Consider the following 12,717-nt stretch of genomic DNA (forward strand, 5'->3'; position numbering starts at 1 on the left):
AATTTTGATTAGAGAGTAAATTGGACTTCTTAATTCTGAGAGCTGAGCACTGAGTATTATCCGACAATAGTTCTGCCACATCAGTTTGAAAGATTTTTGAAATTTGTTCTTACTTTCTGCAGAGTGCTGTGTGTGCCCTCTATTGGAAACACGGGGTGGATTGCATTTTTTAATCTTTCTTTTCAAGCTAGTTTTTAAAATGCAAAAAGAGTCAATAAGCCACTTTTATCTCGAAGTATACAGAGGCAACATTTTAAAATGGTCCACACTTATTATAATAGACTTCTTTTCACATCATTAATATTATTATCTTTATTACTTTAATCTAGATTAAACACTAGTTAAAATAATGTAGGTACTGATTACTATAGCAATGCAAAGCATTTTGCATTTCCATTTAAATAGTAAAATCAGAAAGTTCTTTATTGTGCCCTGCCACCCTGGAAAATGGCAGCCACTGTCATAAAATACCCAAGCAGCTGGACACATTGCTTTGTTCAATAAAGTGCACCTCGAAAGCTCAGAAGGGAACAAAGACTGCACTAAAACCATCTTTCTGCTGGGCTGTGTTAGGAGCCATCTCAACCCCACCATTACTGCAGCCAGATGTGTGCTGCTCTGCCTTGCAGAGGTGCACAGTGTCTGCAAGGGAATGGTGCTCGGGATCAGAAGAGTCAAGAGCACTGTCACAGGGCTGCCTGGCCACTAAAGCCCCTGGTTTTACCTTCTGGATTTTGGACTGTCCCTAAGTGTCACAATGGGCATTTCATGCCTGCCTCAGTTGGGAAGGGTACCCACTTTGAAGGTGAAAAATACTAGTGTTCAGTCACTGGCATTCTCCCAGGAAGGTCCAAACCAGTGGGCCAGAGGGGATAAATTGCCAGTGCTGATCTCTCATCTGAGCTGCTTTGCTGGAAGCTGCGAGCTAGAACTGAGCAGAGGGAGCTGATAAGAGAACACCAAAAGGGAAAAACCAAGAGTCTTGCTTATGCTAGTTGTGGGGAATAGTAGAAGGAATAATAACATGACAAAAGAGAGCAATTTGCCAAATCCCCCAAGATGGCTAAATGATTGATATCTACTCAAAGCTAAGCCAAAATGCAGTCTTCTTGAATTCTGAGATCCAGCTCCAAAAGCAAATACTGAAAACAGCCTCAGAAACAGTAGTCTGCAGCAGACAAAGAAGAAGAGAGGAATCAGAAGGGATGGTATGGCTCTAAATGGCTCTGTGCATTTCCTGTATCACTAGAGGTTATAGGGAATAATGAAAGAAGATTCAGGCAGTACTTCAAAGGGGAATGTTATCTTCTCTACTGCAATTCTAAACTGGAGGACATGACAGCTACTCTTGTTCTGATCTTATCAGTAATAAAAGGAAAGCATCCTCTGAAACTGAAGAGTATCTACAAGATAAATCACTGCAATCTTATAATTTTAAAAGCATAAGAGTTATCATGTCCAGGTGGCATACCCAAGAACTCTGAAAATATTTACAGATGAACTGGTTAAGCTGCTAGTAAAAACATGCAGCTTTTGTGTGAGACCCAAAGGGTCAAAACAATGCACCTTCCCTTTCTCTCTCAATGAAATCAATGTAGCTGCTTACTGTTCCAGACACACAAAAGGTAGCATCTTCACTGCTGAGTACCCATTGTGTTGTGATACCAACAAGTGTTGGTGAAAAGCCATTTACCTGTAGTGATTGTTCTCCTAAGGCACTCACACAAGAAATCCCAACTGCAAATAGGGTCTCTCCAAATTAGATCATATGGAAGTGCCACAGGATCCCCACAGAGAGGTATTCGTAAGCCATCATAGAGCGAAGCTTGGAGGGCATTTCCTAAAAATGAATTTGATATCTTTGGCCTTTCTATCTGTGAGAGATGCCAGGCACTTTTCCCAGAAAAGTAATTTAGTTAGATATTACATATTTTTTATTCTTCCTTACTTAACTTTAAAGGTATTTCAAACTCAAGAGCTGATTTGCTAAACAACTCATAGTGATATCTCGGAAAGAAACACATAAACTTCAAAATATGTGAAGAGCTACAGTGGACTCTGTATTGGATGACACAAATTTAAATTATTTCTTTTAAGTCTGAGCAGACTAAACATCCTCTTGATACTTAGCTGTTGATTTAGTTACTCTTTCTTCAACTTCTCTACACAGTTTCTGAAACAATTATTCATAAACTTCAAGTTCACTTATACAGCTAATTCATATTTCTGTAATCAAAACTCATTTGTTTTCAACAGTAAATGCTGGATTAACTATACAAATAGTTTAGCAGTCTCAATATATGATCAAGTTCACAAAACTCATGTGGCCTTGAAAGCATGAATATAATACATAAAGCCAAGAGTGTATGTGTACACACACACCTATACATATAAAATCAGAGAGACTCTTTGCCTATGCAGAGATGAATAGATGGATAGACAGATAATCATTCTGGTTTCAAATGTAACAATGCTTTCAATGGCATTTTCTTCCAAGACTTTAAAACCAGTCCCTAAAGGGACTGTAAAAACCCTGTAAAGCTAACCACAAAACCCAGTTTAACATAATTCACATACTATCAGTGTTTTTTCAGACCACAAGGAAGACAGCTAATCCAGAACCTCATTTTACCAGTACCTCAGTACATCTTTACACAGTGTGATCACATAAGAAAAACTGACACCACTTCATGAAGTTGATTTTAATAATCCTCCCCAAATCGGACAAGATCTCAAAATTATATTAACTATTTATGTAATCACTGTTGGTATTGCATTCATTTGACAAAGCAGCAGTGATTGGCACCAGACAAATGTGGCTGCCATCTTCAGTCTTTATGAGATCATGTAACATCAGCAAGACCTGGCCTTGGCCTGCACACAGCCCAGAGGTGCAGAGCAGACCCTGTTCTTGACCTGCTGGAGGTTCATTCACAGGACTTGAGAACTGCAGTGCCCTTCCAGGAGGCTCCTTCATGCTTGGGTTGAAATATCACATTCTGCTGAGCACTGAGTTTTAAACTGCTTCAGTTGTCCAGCCAGCACACCAGAGACCTAGATGAAGGCATGAGCTCCAAATGTAATCATAGTAAACCACTAAAGGCTTAATTTTAATTTGTGAATCAGATCTCCTCTTGATTGTAATATGTGCTAGAAACATGTGAATGCTTAGTCAAGGATGAGATAACTTCACAAGGGAGAAGTAAGACAAGGAAAAGGAAAGGGAAGGGAGAAGAAAACTGATTTTGGTTTCTTATATAAATCTCTTTTTTCTCTTCTTGGAGAGAGAGATTTTAAATACAAGTGACTGCATTTAAAAAAACCCATACAGTATCAAGGCATTACATGCATTGCAATATGTTTTATGTATATTCTTTGGACAAGTTCATTTTTTTCACAGATAGAACAAGCTTGCAAATTTTCTTGAGTCAAAAGAGACTGTTTTATCCATTCCGTCAGAATTTTCTTCCATTATTTTGCTCAGAACCTTACTGCTCTATCCCAAGATAAATTTAAGAAATAGCTACAGCACTTAAAGTTTACAACATTTTCTACTTACTGCATACACTAATTTTCACACAGTGTTGTGTTTTCCCCTGTGTTTGTCTTTTCTTCCTCTCCTAAAAGCTTACACTTCACTCCATCATGCCCAATATAGGAATAAAAGCAGGGCAATGCTTCTATTCCTGTCTTTGCCACTGACTCACTCTATAGTTTCCTCAGAATTTGCATTTTCCACTTGGATCCTCTGGTATCTAAGAAGAATGTGTCTGTTGATGTTTTCTTTGTGGTAAGAGCCTTCATAATGTCTCCCTCTGTGCAGATTCTCTTGTGTTTAGTAAGGGTTGAGTCTATACTGCAACCTTTCTATCAGTGAGGTTATTAGTAGAGGTTCTGGCTTCTACCCAGATGCCTACTTTAATTACAACTATAAGAAATTAATTTCTTAAGCTATCTACTTCTCAGTGAGATTTTACTTTAACCAACAGACACAATTTTAAGGTAGGGCACTCGCAGACATGGGCACAAGATAGCATCAATACATACATTTTCCCTTACAGTGCATACTAAAGAGGAGCCAGAGATATAAGTAGAGCATAATGAAATCCTGGGACCTGGAGATACACAGAGACACTGCAAAGAGTTGTTTTAATATGGATGATGCTCACTACCTTCCACCCCAGAGCCCTGCAGCACTACTATCTGCTGAATATGCAAAAGCACTGCTCTTTCCTTTCCAATGCTGTAACGCCTTAGGTCCATCTACTGTCCCATTTAAAATCCTTCACAAATATATTCTGTCCTTCAGGTCATTACATTGGTTGTTAAATAAAAGTAAATGTTTTGAGTCAAATTAGCAAGTATGTAGATAATTCTTACAAACCAAGGCTTAGTGTATTGGAATGAACATCAGAGACCTATTGTGGTTTGCAGATGTTGGCAAAATTCATGTACGTAGAACTACGGTTGGTTCCAAATAAGACAACATGTGGAGTTGGCTCTTATCTTGGAGCCTGTGTTATTTTTACAGCCACTGCTGTTTAAACAAAGTACATATTTCATTAGAGAAGATTCTAGATCAGTTGTTTGAATTACGAGTTCATCTTAGAAACACATTAACTAGAAATGTATTCCAATTTTCCGTGTCATAGCAGGAATAAAACAGTGGGCTGCATTCTGGAGGCTGTGGTCTCAAAGGCACAAAGAAATTAGGATCTTAAAAACACGAACCAAATGTTAACAATCTGTTGTAATTGGTACCATCCAGCTAGTTTAGCTTAAATATGCTGATTTTTTACAGGCAAGGCTGCCAGCTTTGCTGTTCAAAATTTGTTCAAAAAATTTCCACTCTGTATTCTAATTACCAAGAATATCAGAATAGTAAATGGAAATCAGATACTTACTGGCTTGAAAATTATTTGTATTGGCACTAGTGACTGGAGTAATTTTAATTAGGAGACAAAGAGAAAATAAAAAAAAATAGTTCATTTAAAAATAAATACTGATTTCCCATGTTAATTAATTACACTTATTGATATTTTCTATTCACACCCCAATCTCTTTTTTCTTTTTCTCATGACAGCATTACCATATAAATTCTTTTAAAATAAAGTATTATACTCTATTTGCACCAGGGTACTTTATTGAAAGCAGGATGTAAATATATGAAAGACGTTTATACGACAATGTGCATGTTATCATAACAGCAAATGAAAGATCTGTTAAAATACATCAGAAAACACCTTTGGCTGAAAAAAGAGGCAGCTTTTGGGTACCCTATCTGAGGAAATGCATGAAGAACTTTCTGACAAAATGCAGATTCAAACTGATCTTAGGTTTCTGTGCTTTTGGTTTCTTTACATAATATTTCGACTCAAAAAATAAATAGCGCAGTGCTGTTTTGCTGAAAACACAGGTTCTGATACCTGAATGGCATTTTCAATGTGCATAATCCGACGCAAAGTGCTATCCTCTTTTTTAACAAACCTGAAATGTCATCGTGGTCTCCAAAAGAACGAGACCCTTAGAAAGCGCCAGGTCCTCCCTCGCCCCTGACATTTCGGCAAGTACACACTGAGGACTGGAAAAAGGCTCTTCCCAGGACGATTCTGTGGGGAAATCTCCCTCCCTGCCGTTCGGAAGGGCGCTCGATCCCAGGGACCTTCCCTCTCATTCCCGGTCGGCGCCCCGCTCCCTCCGGCGGCGCGGGGGCCGCATCCCTCCCGCGGGCGGCACTCGGAGCTGCCGCTGCTCCGTCCTGGCGCTGCGGTCCCCGGTGGCCCCGCTCTGCTCCGCCGTCGAGGGGCCGCCACCGCCCAGTCCCGCCGCGGGACAGCCCTTCCCTCCCTCCCTCGGGAGCCGGAGCGGTGAGTACCCCCGGGATAGCACGGCCCGCCGCGGGGGTCACTGAGCCGGGCGGGGGCTGCGGGCAGAGATGCCCCCGCTGGCGGCCGCTCCCACAGCCGGTCCCTCGGGCGGCGTCCCGCTCGCAAGAGCAGCCGGGGGTCCCGGGGCAGCAGGGTCGGCCCTTCCTCCAGGGTAGCGGCGCCAGTGCTGCCTCGCAGGTGGAGAAGGGGCGGCCGAGGAAGTGCCCCTGATGGGGGGCTCGGGGGTGGGGGACAGCCCCCGGGTGCTGCGGGCCCTCACCGGATGCCTGCTGGGCACCCTGGTGCTGAGCACGCTGGTGGGCAATGCGCTGGTGTGCCTGGCTGTCCTGCACTTCCGCCACCTGCGTGCCAAGGTCACCAACTGGTTCGTGCTGTCACTGGCCATCTCGGACCTCTGCGTAGCCCTCCTGGTGATGCCCTGGAAGGCGGTCACTGAGGTGGCTGGAGGCTCCTGGCTCTTCGGCAGCCGCTTTTGTGACACCTGGGTGGCTTTCGATATAATGTGCTCCACCGCCTCCATCCTCCACCTCTGCATCATCAGCCTGGACCGGTACTGGGCCATCGCCAGCCCCTTTCGCTATGAGCGCAAGATGACGCAACGCCTTGCCTGTGCCATGATAGCCACGGCCTGGGCCCTCTCCATCCTCATCTCCTTCATCCCAGTGCAGCTGCACTGGCATAAAGCCAAAGACAGGGGATATCCAGGTTCCTGGCTGTCTGGGACACCCCGATGCGATGTCAGATTGAACCGTACTTACGCCATCACCTCCTCCCTTATCAGCTTCTACATCCCCGTGGCCATAATGATCATCACCTATACCAGGATCTATCGAATTGCCCAGGCCCAGATCCGCCGTATCTCCACCCTTGAGAAGGCAGGGGAGCAGTGGCCAGCTCACGGCAAGGAACCCACCTCCTCTTTGCGGAATTCCTTGCACAAGGAGACCAAGGTGCTGCAGACTCTCTCTATCATAATGGGAGTTTTTGTTTGCTGCTGGCTGCCCTTCTTCCTGCTCAACTGTCTGTTGCCTTTCTGTCAGCCCCTGCCAGAGAAAGGCCATGAAGGACAGTCACCCTGTGTTAGCCAAACCACCTTCAACATCTTCGTGTGGTTTGGCTGGGCCAACTCTTCATTGAATCCAGTAATCTATGCTTTCAATGCAGACTTCAGGAGGGCTTTCAGAAACCTCTTGGGTTGCTGGTGCTTCTGCTGTGGCACACCCAAATCCACTGTGGAGAGGGTCAACTTCAGCAATGAGCTGGTTTCCTATCATCATGACACCACCTACCAGAAGGAAGGAGCTGCCTCCTTGTCAGTACCTCCTGCTGCTGTCACCGCCTGGGTGCAGCCCATTCCCCATGCCATAAGCCTTCAGGGAGAGGACAGCAGTGAGATGACTGTGGAGAAGAGACTCGTGGCTTCCCCGACACAGGCTGCCCCTGGGAGCAGCCCCAAGAATTGTCAGGTGCCAGCTGTTTTGCAATTGGATTGTAAGACAGAGCTGTCCCTGGAAACTGTTGCCCCCTGTACAGGACTTGGTCAGTGTGAGGGACCCCCTTGCCTTGTTTCAGAGGGATAAGTGACTGCACGCTTTCACACACACAACCACTCCACAGAGAAAGTTCACTCTGCCTCCATGTAAGCTACACCTGTGCCCCAGCAAAAAAAGTCCCATTCCAGAGGGATGGAAAAAACCCACAGAGAGGTGATGGGCATTTGCAGTCCATTCCAGAGGCATATAGCAGACACATATTAACTTCTTCCCATGGCCACCATCACCCTTTACTCTCACAGACAGTAGATATCTCGCATGCATTTGTTCACCCTCACTCTTCAATCAAACTTTAGGTATTTATTAAGAATAGTGAGATAATTATTTAAAAATGAAAATAGCTCATAGTTTGAGACTCTATAATACAAGCTTAAGTTAATTTCAGGTTTATCTTCACTGCTAAAACCTTTTTCCCCCCTCATGGTTTCAAACATGTTCATAAACCTGGTCTTAAAGGTTTGTGGTTTTACTTCTGTGATTATTTCAAAGCCATGTATCTGGATTCACAGATCTGAATCTGTGTTTAGGTTCTTAAATAAAAATTGCTCTGTTAAAACATTGCTATCTGATGTTGAGTCAAAAGACTGCACAAAACCCTGGAAAATTAAAACGCTTTTATGTAGGACACCCTACGCAGTGTCAGGTGTCTAACTCTGGCATCCAGTCTTAATGAAATTGAGCTAGGGGATTTCTCATCCTCAAATGTTAGAAACATATTATTGTGTTAGACTGAAGCTATGTAAGCATGGTGTTTGAGAACTAACCCTACAACTCCAGAAAGATTTAAACTGCTATCAGCTGATGCAGCTGCAAGTCTTCCTTTGTCCTACTACATCAGGCAGCCAATCCTTCCAGACAGCAAGCTGGCCCACAAAATAAAAAGTGACCAGGTCATCTCTCTGAACCCATTTAACTACTTGCAGTTATGAAGAGCAATAAAAGGCAGAGCAAATGGGTGTTGGATGGCTTGCAGGAGAGAAAATACTGGGGGAAATTTATGGTCATTTCTGTCTGTGTAAAAGGGTTCAGCAGACAGTAAGAAAATACACTGGCACCTCACTATCCTCTGCTTCTCTGTCCACTACTTAAGAGTTCTGCTGCTGTCCATTTAACACTGTGCTCCGCTAACCACCATCATTTCCCCATTTCTTCCGTTCCTCACCTATGATTGACTGACCTTGATTTGTCTAAGGAAGATTATGAAGATGCAACTGTCCAGAAAGAGACATCAAGAGTGCTTACACTGTAAGAGTTTTCTTGGACATTCAGTCTCACAGATGGCATAGCTGATATCTTTCAGAACAGCGATCCATGCTGAAAAGACAGCAGCAGAAAAGACAGACTCTCCTCCCAGTGATTCTGCTCCTGCTCCCTGTGATTTTAAACTATGTGTAATTCTTAAGTCCCTGTATGCATTTCCCCCATCATTCATTCTTATGGGAAAATGTGCTTTTGCTACCCTGCTCTCTTCCAGAATGTGTCCTTAAGGAATAGCTGGGTGTGACTGCAATCTGTTCTTCACAGCCATCTATGTCAGGACAGGAGGTAATAGGCTTAACTGTAAGAAAGACCAAGACAAGACTTTAGAAAGACTTCCTAAGAATAAGGATAATTAAGCACTGGAGTAGAAGACCTAGGTAGTTTATGGCATCTCTGTCAGTAAAAGTCTTTAAGATGACATTGTAAACATCTGTCAGATATGACAGTGACGTTGTTAATCTTGTCTTGGGGCAGAGGCATGGTGTAATGGTCTCTTTAGATAATTTCTAGTCCTGCTTCACTATGACAACATATCTTCTTCAGAAACATTGAGCTTAAGATGTTTGATTTTTTTTTTTTTTTTGCATGCAACGATCCTTAGATATTTTCTCAAAGGCAAAAAAGTGTACAGATGATAACTTTTAAGATACCACTGGTATATTTCCTTTCTCTTAGCAGTTACCCATTTTCCTTAGCATTTACCAACTATCATTCAGAATCTCCAGTGTCTCATCTGGAGAGCAATAAACCCAGTATTTCTTTAAAAGAGGTACATTTCTTGTTCTGATTCCCTTAGATTACATTCTTGGTGATCATATGTACATGGATTCAGATGTTAAAAGTTCAATGAATTTGTGAGAGGATTTTCTTGATACCTTTCTTTCTTCTTACACAAACCAGAAATGCAAATTTTAAGGATGTCAGAGTCTTTTATCTCCTTCAAAATAAACCCCAAAATTATATTTTCAAGGTCTAAGAGACATCTCATCTAACCCTCTCCACACTAAAATCCATCCATACTGACACACCTGGCAAGGTACTCTCCTGAAGTGTGACTCCCCCACTGCCTGTTACACTTCTGTTTCTGTTGCAAGAGCTTCAGCTGGCTCCATCTCTCAGAGAGTTAACTGTCCCTGCCCCCCACATCTTCCATCTCATGGGCAAGCAGTTATTATTTATTATTTATAATTATTATTTATAATTATAGTTATTATATATTATATATATTATGGTTATTATAGTTATTATTTACAGGAGATGTTTAAATTTTTTTTCTAGTATGTGTACAGTCTCATTATTAGTGATAAAAGACATTTTATCATAAGGGAGGGAAAGATTTACCTTCTCACAAGATTTGCCATGCCTATGGGGGCTGCCTTGCCTGGGTATTAGGCTGGACTTTCTATACAAAGTGATGATGAAAACACTGTAGGGTAGAGTGTGCAGCAGAAATTAAGCAATGGATATTTTTGATTATATATTTTCTCTTAAGAACAATCAGAAATGCATGGTAGCTTTGATTTATGAAACTATATTTGTATTAAGAATGGAAAAAGCCATTTGTATCAGTGCTTGTGGCTATAGTTTAAGATTCATTAATAGGTCAGACTGTACCTGAAGAAAAACTGCTGGTGTTTACTGAAGCTTTTTTAAAGTGACAATTTAAAGTTACTCTTTGTAAGGGCTGCTGGAAATAATTGTATCTAATTGATAATGGTCATTACTGATGTGCAGATGATACACACATTACAATAGTTTACAGCTGTACAGTCTATTGTAGTAAGTACAGTGTAATTTTCAAGGCTGCAATTAATTGCAGAAATTGCATCTTATAAACTCTTTATTCACATTTTAAATGGTGTATGAGTGAAGGTCCTTCATATGAAAGCTACACCACATAGGCATTCGGACTACATCTGCTGTTGCTGATTTAATAACACATAAATATTGATACTGTGTGTATTTTTATTTTCCTAGGCTGGGAAGGCTCTTGAATGTTAAGCATAGTACAGACCACCCACTTCTGTTAATAGTAAATGAGAAAGATTTGTTTTCCCCAATAATTGTTTTGTAATTATTAACTGTGATTTCTAATTGACTTTTTTCCTTATGACAGGGCAAGCTGCTGTGTTAGATTACACAAGATTCAATTAGCATTGTTAGGTTCAAGTATGATGAGAGATATTAAAATCATTTTAAAAGCCAAGGTTTACTTCAACAGAAATAAAGAAACAAAATTATTTCATATTTACATCATTGGTTGGTGAGTTTTCTTTGTCGAAGACTTTGTTTTGAACCGTCGTGAAACAATGAATACCTAGTTTACTGTTTCCATAATAAAATCCCTCTAGATGTCGATAAGGAGTTTGTGTGAAAAATATTGTAGTCTAGTAGTACAGATAAATGCCTAAGTGGTGTCATACGCATTCCATAAACCAACTGATTTTCGTCAAATGAATGATGTCTAATAGTACCACCTTTACAATACCATTAACATCATAGTGATCTAAAAAATAGCTTCTAAATAGCCCTGGTATCAAAACAGTGTAACCTCACACTTCGTCTAAACACACTCATTAGCCAGTGCCCGAACCTCTGAATCTAAATACACTTCAGTTCAGCAAAGTACAAGTGGCAGGGCTTTACACTGTACACCAAATGCCTTCTCTGTTCAAATAATTCCCAACCCCTTTCCTTCTGTCAGTCTATGAAGTTCTCAACCAGCTACAGGTCGTGTTATTTTATTACACAACTGAGATGAATACAAAATTCTTGTGGTCAGTTATAAGCTTAAGTAGCTGAGCTGCCAAAGCAGTCCTTCACACACAAAAAATAGGGATACTGTCTCTGCAGCCTTCTTAAGTAGCTGTAGAGATGCTTGTCCAGCTGAGAGCTTTTCCCTGCTGTCAAGTTGCTAAAAAATATTTGATTGGTTTTCAAGGTTAAGCATAAACAGAGACAGGTAGGCACATGTGCACATCTTTTAGACAAGTGGGCTAGAACATAAACAGCATTCTTCAAGGCAGAGAAAACAAACCTCAAGGCAGGTCTGTTTGCAGCTGGAAACACATCAGGGAAAGGATAAGAACTCCTTCCTGTTCAAAGACCAAGGCTGATCACACACCACTGTATGGCAGAGGTGCCAGCAGAGGTGTTAGATGACATTTTGGTAATCGGTCATGAGAGTGTAGTTTCTGAAAACAAAGGTAGTGCTGCCAGTCACATGCAGAACCTCTGTAGCAGGAGGCAATAGTAGGACAGCAGAGTTGTACTAAACCGACATTGATGGAAAGCTTCACCTTGTTTCCTAAGTGATATTTTAAAAATATTAACTGCAACACACATGCATTCCTGACCTTATGCTTAGATTTTTGTGTTCTGCTGTTTATTGCCTGTCATGTTATTTATGTAGGGCTTTATTTTGCCTCAGACACACAATTTCAGAGATCAGCACTGACTTGAACAGGAAGCTTGTTACAGCTACAACACTGCTTCTACACATATCAGTTCCAGGAATGAGAAGGGACTGAAAAAGCATGTGTGACTTGTCATAAGAAAATACAAAACCTTAGGGCAATTCTGCAGTTCAAACCACCACAACAGAAAAATACGTTCTTAAAGAAACTCTCTATTAGCAAAATCCTAATAAGCAAAACCTAACAAGACTAGATTTTCCTCCCAGTTTTCCCCTCTTCTTATATTGGAAATCTATCCACATATTCTACCTGCAGAGAAAATTTTTCACCTTCTCTGTCTTCTTTCTCCTTCACAAATGCACACAGACACGTAGATATTGCAGAGGGGTATTAGTCCTTTTATATTGCAAAGTATATTTCCAAGGCATCAGAGGAAATAATCTTTTTCCAAAGTTAGTCTTCCCTCCTCCCTTTATGTATTGCTAAATTGCTGCAGTTTGTTTGGCTGAGTGGAATATAAACTAAATAACACTGTGTCCTTAGAAACTACATACAAAAATATGTACAAATTGAAAACTAATTAAGTAGTTCTGATCTACT

General features: G+C 41.3%; 1 protein-coding gene across 1 annotated transcript; it reads left to right on the forward strand.

The window, feature by feature from the left end:
• Positions 1-6,093: 6,093 nt before the first annotated feature.
• LOC114071888 (D(1)-like dopamine receptor) lies at positions 6,094-7,614 on the forward strand. Its single transcript, XM_027909774.1, has one exon. It carries the CDS (start codon positions 6,098-6,100, stop codon positions 7,466-7,468), a length of 1,371 nt encoding a protein of 456 aa, XP_027765575.1. The 5' UTR covers positions 6,094-6,097; the 3' UTR covers positions 7,469-7,614.
• The last annotated feature ends 5,103 nt before the right edge of the window (positions 7,615-12,717 follow it).

This window comes from Empidonax traillii, unplaced genomic scaffold (assembly GCF_003031625.1).
Source record: "Empidonax traillii isolate 1590-97213 ecotype Southwest subspecies unplaced genomic scaffold, ASM303162v1 scaffold27:size3997909, whole genome shotgun sequence".
Taxonomy (NCBI): Eukaryota; Metazoa; Chordata; class Aves; order Passeriformes; family Tyrannidae; genus Empidonax; species Empidonax traillii.

What these genes read in the sequence shown, in the direction of transcription:
- LOC114071888 (XM_027909774.1), top strand. Translation starts at nt 6,098, where the DNA reads ATGGGGGGCTCGGGGGTGGGGGACAGCCCCCGGGTGCTGCGGGCCCTC.